At 40.9% G+C, this 7500-nt stretch overlaps 1 protein-coding gene across 1 annotated transcript in view; it reads left to right on the forward strand.

Moving 5' to 3' along the window:
- The first annotated feature begins 1324 nt into the window (after positions 1-1324).
- The window catches only part of LOC138973602 (uncharacterized), an 8580-nt gene continuing 2404 nt past the window's right edge, over positions 1325-7500 (forward strand). The window contains exons 1-6 of the mRNA XM_070346316.1: positions 1325-1424; positions 1982-2311; positions 2794-2847; positions 4720-4788; positions 5108-5194; positions 5605-5769. Coding sequence (XP_070202417.1) covers positions 1352-1424; positions 1982-2311; positions 2794-2847; positions 4720-4788; positions 5108-5194; positions 5605-5769 — 778 coding nt within the window. The 5' untranslated portion in view covers positions 1325-1351. The remainder of the gene's footprint in view (positions 1425-1981; positions 2312-2793; positions 2848-4719; positions 4789-5107; positions 5195-5604; positions 5770-7500) is intronic.

Here is a 7500-nt window from a genome sequence, read left to right on the forward strand (position 1 = left end):
AACCCGCATACAGTTTGGGTCTTATTGTCCAGTTATACAAACAGGTGTTCTTAGTGGAACATAGTATCGAACCATCATAAACAATAACCAACGCGATCTTCCGTTAGAGCTTCAATATCAGGATACAGGGAACATGCACGCACAGTTACAAGGAAACTTTGAAATAAATCACACACACACACACACACACACACACATACACACACACACGCACACATGCACGCACGCACACACACACACACACGCGAATATGCACACACACACACACACACACACACACACACACACACACACACACACACACACACACACACACACACACACACACTCTGTAAAGACAGTCGATTCATCGATCAAAGCGGGCATTGCATTTGTCGAGAAACACATAATTACATTCCCCTTCACTCTTTCATACGCTTGTGGTTTCCTCAACGTTAGATGCCATAAACTATACTAGCTTCCTGTCACAATGTCAAACAAACTACTCAGAGTCTGCATACAAAGTCAGTATTTGCCATCCGACTACCGTTACCAACAAAAAGCACTGTACAGCGTGACTGCTTTCAATGTTATCAAAGAAGTATTTGAGCTATCCGCTGCAAATTGTGTCCTGCGCACATTGTTTGAATGGCGGTTTTTGGGTGAGAGCAGGGGAGGTGGGAGTGGGGTGGGGGGATTAGGTGTGGTGAGAAGACGATTGGTTTGCAGAGAGAAGGGTGACATTTAAGTTGAAGATGAGTGAGGAAGGGGCACCGAGTAGCACGGGGAATATTGTAGAGGTTATACATGGGTGGATAAGATAGGACTTTACTCTAAAGATGTGCATACTACTTAACACACTTTTATTTTCATACAGACAGACAGACAGACAGACATACAGACAGACAGACAGACAGACAGATAAACGGACGGACGGACGGACATACATACATACTCACATACATACAACTAGACAGACAGACAGACAGACAACGCAGGCAACGCAGACATACAGACTACAGACAGTGAGAGGACCCATTTTTTTCTAGGCTTTAGATCCATTCTCTTGCTTCGCCTTCAACATCGTAGCATTCCTTCTGGTCTAAACGTCCACTGATCCTCACCCCCTCCCCCCTCATCATCGTGTGTGATGGTTAATGATTGTTAATGGATTGTGAATTGTCCTCTCACCACTTGAAATGGGAGTTATTGACAGTGTTCTATCGGAAACCACATCTGCAAACAATCCGAATGTTAAACTTTGAAAACTTTTGAAGTAATGTGGTTGGGGTATGTTCCTTATTATGTATGCGGTTTGGTAATGCGAATGTTAGCTTCTCATAATCTTCAATCTGAACATTGAGTGAGGGGAATGAAGTGCTTCACACATCTCTCCAGCTTTGTGCTTGTATTTGCACTTGCTTGTCAGCAATCATCCAGTATCTGTGAGTCTTCTTTGCTTGTCAGTCTGTGTTTTTCTGTCTTTCACTGTACGCATTATTTGTTAGTTTGTTTTGTTTGATTTGTGTTTGTTTGTTTGTTTGTTTGTTTGTTTGTTTGTTTGTTTGCTTGTTTGTTTTTGTTTGTTTGTGTGTGTGTTTGTTTGTGTTTGTGTTTGTTTGTTTGTTTGTTTGTTTGTTTGTTTGTTTGTTCGCTTGATTGTGTGTTTGTTTGTTTGTTTGTTTTCTTTTGTCTCCTTGTTTTCGTATCTTGAGTCACTTTTGTTTTAAAGATCTCTCTTACTTTCTTTTTTGTTTATATTGTTCACTCTGTGTCGGTCTTTTTTACTGAAACTAACACAAGAATGATACCGGTACCAAAGATAGTTCCTGTATATGTTCATAACTAAACAGCATATGACATTTTTTAGAGCATTACATGACTCACACAAACAAAGATTCACAGGGACAAAAACAAAACAAATGATGACATGAGATGTCTGGTGAATTGTTCTTTGTGTGAGTCATGTAATACCCTACATGAGTTTTATCTTTCCCCGCAGGTTACATATTTCAGAGTAAAGCATTCTCTGAAAGAACTGCCAAAGGTTGCAATGTCAGAGTTCAGTTTGAGGTCACCGATGCGTGCCTTCAAGAGCAAGGTCATGTGCGAAGCCTCAAAGTCAAAGAGAGCAGAGGGTCCAGACTGTATTGCGTAATTAATTACGCTAAAGGGGCGTGTACACAACAGACAGGATGCACGTGTAATCACAACTCAACCAGGTTCGCCCTGGAGAGGAGGTTTAGACCTTGGCAATCCCTGCACTGGAAATTGTCTTGGGAACTTCAAAATGGCGACAGCGCACAGAAGTTGGTTAACATCAGTGAACCCTGTGAGCACACACTTTTGATGTTTTGATTTCTTCTGAAATCGCCTGCGAAAATATACGTATTGATAATAAGAAAGATAAATATGAATGCATAACAGATAAAAAATTAAAAAAGCAAGCATGCAACAACAAGTGAAGTAAGAAAGACAACAACAACAACAACAACAACAACAGCAACAAAAACAACAACAACAAAAACAACAACAACAACGACAACGACACAAATAAAGGAAGAAAGAAAGATTGAAAGAAAGAGTATTTGCAAAATCAAATACAATAAACAAAATACTATTATATTCGCTATGAAGTCAGGAAAAAACACACTTTTAACTTTTACTATTTTGCCATTGTTTGAGGAAATTTGCGTCGTATTGATTTGTAACTGAGATTTAAGAAGCGAAATAAATAAATATGTCTGCTTTATTTTTCGAATGTACACGTGTAGTTTTATGTTGTTTGAATAGCCTACTCGTCTATTGTCACAGGTTCTCAGGCGAGCATGCCAACAGAAGAACCCAGTACTGCAGCGACACATTCAGGTGACTGTTTGTTCGTTTGATTGTTTGTTTGTTTGTTTGCTTAACGCCCAGCCGACCACGAAGGGCCATATCAGGGCGGTGCTGCTTTGACATATAACGTGCGCCACACACAAGACAGAAGTCGCAGCACAGGCTTCATGCCTCACCCAGTCGCATTATTCTGACACCGGACCAACCAGTCCTAGCACTAACCCCATAATGCCAGACGCCAGGCGGAGCAGCCACTAGATTGCCAATTTTAAAGTCTTAGGTATGACCCGGCCGGGGTTCGAACCCACGACCTCCCGATCACGGGGCGGACGCCTTACCACTAGGCCACCGTGCCGGTCGTGTGACTTTGTTGTACATCCCTTGAAACTCACAAGGGTCATAGTACAAGTATGATGTTTTCATGTTGCCAACATTAGAGGTCAAACCCCAAAAGCATCAACATATTTTGTCCTCGTCCGTTGTCAACTTGGTTTATTGAGGAACGCACATACAACAGCAGGGGGTTATGGTTAGAATTAGAAGCAGAGAGACATAATTATACTGATCATAAATCAAAAAACAAAGAGACAGCCAACGTTCCAAAATTCGGAATAAAAAAACAAGAAAGGTAGGTTGTTGGAACGTTTGTTATTGACAAAACAATACATTCACATATAATATATAATATAATAGTGAATGTATTGTTTTGTCAACAACAAACGTTCCAACAACCTACTTTTTTTATTTTTTTTAAATTGATCATAATCAAGAGCAAGTGTATAATCCATTACGACAAGAAGGGTAGCCTCTTTTAGTCATTAGTTTTGTTTTTATTAGCTGGATGGCTGGTTTGTTTGTTTGTTTGTTTGCTTAACGCCCAGCCGACCACGAAGGGCCATATCAGGGCGGTGCTGCTTTGACATATAACGTGCGCCACACACAAGACAGAAGTCGCAGCACAGGCTTCATGTCTCGCCCAGTCACATTATTCTGACACCGGACCAACCAGTCCTAGCACTAACCCCATAATGCCAGACGCCAGGCGGAGCAGCCACTAGATTGCCAATTTTAAAGTCTTAGGTATGACCCGGCCGGGGTTCGAACCCACGACCTCCCGATCACGGGGCGGACGCCTTACCACTAGGCCAACCGGTGGATGGCTGGTAGCTTGATTGACTGTAAGTTGAGTTGGATGACGTGCAATGTAGGTGTGTGAATGTGATGGCTATAGTGGGTTGTGTTGGTGGGCTGGTTGGTCGGATGCATATTAATTTGATAGGCTTGTGTTTGTTTATTTGTTTGTTTGTAGTTCTTGTTCTGGGTGGCCGAGTGGTAACGCACTTGCGCTCGGAAGCGAGAGGTTGCGAGTTCGACCCTGGGTCAGGGCGTTAGCAATTCCCCCCCCCCCTTTCCTAACCTTGGTGGTGGGTTCAAGTGCTAGTGTTTCGGATGAGACGAAAAACCGAGGTCCCTTCGTGTACACTACATTGGGGTGTGCACGTTAAAGATCCCACGATTGACAAAAGGGTCTTTCCTGGCAAAATTGTATAGGCATAGATAAAAATGTCCACCAAAATACCCGTGTGACTTGGAATAATAGGCCGTGAAAAGTAGGATATGCGCCGAAATGGCTGCGATCTGCTGGCCGATGTGAATGCGTGATGTATTGTGTAACAAAATTCCATCTCAAACGGCATAAATAAATCCCTGCGCCTTGAATATGTGCGCAATATAAATTGCATTAAAAAAAAAAAATTATAAAAATAAAAACCTGCGCTTAGAACTGTTTCCACGGAATATTAGCCTCATATTGATTGATTGATTATGTGTGTGAGTTGTTGGTCATTCGTTATTGTATCATTATGTGCAAGCTGCTCGTGTGTTCATCTTGTCATGCCCCAGTTTCGCAGCAACGTGAACAAACGGCAACACACACAACAGAGATGCCGGGTAACGAAACCGAAGAAAACGGTGAGGACTTATCAACTCATCAACTGGTTTAACTTACTGGTATTCTGAATGGTTAATTGGCATAATGATTGATTGATTAGATTACTGTTAATTGTCATCAATGTGGCGATTGAGCCAATGCTACCTTTTTGACACTTGAGTGCTTATGCAAGGATGCTCGGCTAATAGTATTAGCTTAGCTTTTATTTTTGCTTTTGTTTCTGCTACGCACATTGTTTGCTTTGTTGGTACACTCAATCAAACATGCTACGCACATTGTTTGCTATGTTGGTACACTCAATCAAACATGCTACGCACATTGTTTGCTATGTTGGTACAGTGACCCCACGTGTTCAAGTCGTGTTGTCATCGGCTGAACAATTGGGTGTAGAGCCCACCTCCAAATTCTCAGAAGCTACCGAGGAAGGTAGGACTATACGATCTTCCTTATTTAAACTGTTTGTGTTTGTTTGACCCTGTCGGTTTACGTATTTGTGAATGATACACTGCTGTTTTGACTGTCGTTTAAACAAACATACTATGTTTACAAGTATACCAACAGTGTGTCAAATTGAGATTATATTACACCATCATATTAAGTATGTTTCCCAATAGAAATAAGCGAGTGAGATTCAAAAAGTCGAACAGGAATATTTTGCACACACATCTCTGTAATAGGTTGTTATTGCTTATCCATGCACAACCCAAATTAAACAAATTTCTCACCCAAAGGCTGGATGATGTATTAAATCACCAACATCATAGGCACAACCAGCCCTAACTGAAGCTCATACACATTTTAATCATTTATAGGTCGTCTCTTATTTTTTTTCACAGAAGTAACACCAAGTCTGACAAAAAAGACAAACGCCGTCACCCGTATACCTTTGGTGACATCAGTCATGACAATGCCATGGTTTGGATATGCGCTGCTCAGTTTCATATTTGGCTGCATCCTCCTTTCCGTCGTTGCCATGTTTGCCATTATTCTCAAGAGGAGAGGTTTGTATATCTAAATATCTGGACTATAAGATACATTGTTTGTCTCTGTATGTATGCATCAACGAAGTATTGTCTTATTAACTTTGTTTACGTCAAATAAGAATAATAAGAATAAGAATAAGAATAAGAATACTTTATTATCTCATAGAGAAATTCAGGCGTGGTACATAACAATAATACAAACAAGACATTGATTTTACATAAGACATATAGCACTATATAACAGGGCAGGTTATAAAAACACCTCCCACATACCTCTCTGGACATTCCTTGCATTGCATATGAAATATAATTATGTCATATGTTACGCTGTGCATTTCCACGAGGGACGGGTTGAAAGATAAGCATAGGCATAAGCATAAGATGTATATAGTCCTGTGAGGTTACCCTCATGGAAATTCGGGCTGCTTTCTCCCTAGGGAAAGCGAGCTGCCATAGAGTATACGGCGCTACCCATTTGTTTTCTTCCTGCATGCGTGTATTCATGTTTCCAAGTTCTGAGACTTTCGCTGTGAACTTGGGTTCTTTATCGTGCGCATATGTGCATACGGGGGTGTTCGGACACCGAAGAGAGTCTGCACAAAGTTGACTCTGGGAAATACATCCCTCGCCGAACGCAGATACCGACAACTGGTTTTGAATCCAGCGCCGCTACCGACTGAGCTATTTCCCCGCTTAGTCTAAAACCTGACTCCCGTTGAAAGGAAGTTTTAAATGTGAGAACTAAAGTTGTCATTACAACTCAAGGATAGATGTAGGATTCAATCAAATGCTGTTGTCTCAAATCATTTTTTGAGAGTGCTTAAGAAGAAAAAAACATGTCAACAAGAGTAGTACTGTTTTATTACTAAAAGGGTTAAGTGCTAGTCTGTATCGTGTGTGCACTACCCTGGTATGTGTTTGAGTGATACGACCAACATTGGGTACATTTCAACACCGGAGGAACCTCCGTGATGCACCTCACTGACCTCTCTAGCCAGACAGGTGAGCCGGGTGCATGTTTTTCACACCTGTCAAGTTCCGTTTCACTACACTTCTCGGTCAGGTTCTCAACAAATATTCTTTTAGATACCCGATTGTTCAAACGAGTATTTAAACAAAATATTGTTTTAGTATTTCCAGATATACATTTGACGATTGTTCCTCTTAATCTGTGAAAATCCTTGTGCACAATGCTCACAGCGAGAGAGCTGAAAACAAATCATTTTAATAGAAGCAAGAACAACTCGTCCTGGTAAACTTTTCTTCTCAAGAACTATATAAAAATCGCTTCGATTTTTTGTGGATTATAAAAATGTAAAAAAAAAACCACACAAAAAGGTCCAGTGTCTGCTCCTCTGCCTGTCTCTACACCGCGAGGCATTCTTTGTCGTAAGTTTTCAGGGGAGAAGACTTGAAGTGAGCAAGCTAGTGTTCATGCAGGCCGCGGTTGTTTCCCATTTCTCGGTCAGGTTCTGCCTTATGAGCATGGCAGTTTTAAGAAGCCCGAGAGTTCAAACAAGTATTTCAAAATGTGACATTGAGAGTGGGGCTCTCTCCAGATATACATTTGACGATGTGTCCTCTTAATCTGTGAAGATGCCCGTGTTCAGGGCTCAAATCACGAAAGCTGAAACCAAATCATGTCAACAGAATAAAGGACAAATCGTCCTGATAAACTTTTCTTTTCTTGCTATATAAAAGTTGGTTCAATTTGTTGTTAATTATTAAAAAAACAAAAAACAAAACACG

Source organism: Littorina saxatilis, linkage group LG8 (assembly GCF_037325665.1).
Source record: "Littorina saxatilis isolate snail1 linkage group LG8, US_GU_Lsax_2.0, whole genome shotgun sequence".
Lineage (NCBI taxonomy): Eukaryota > Metazoa > Mollusca > Gastropoda > Littorinimorpha > Littorinidae > Littorina > Littorina saxatilis.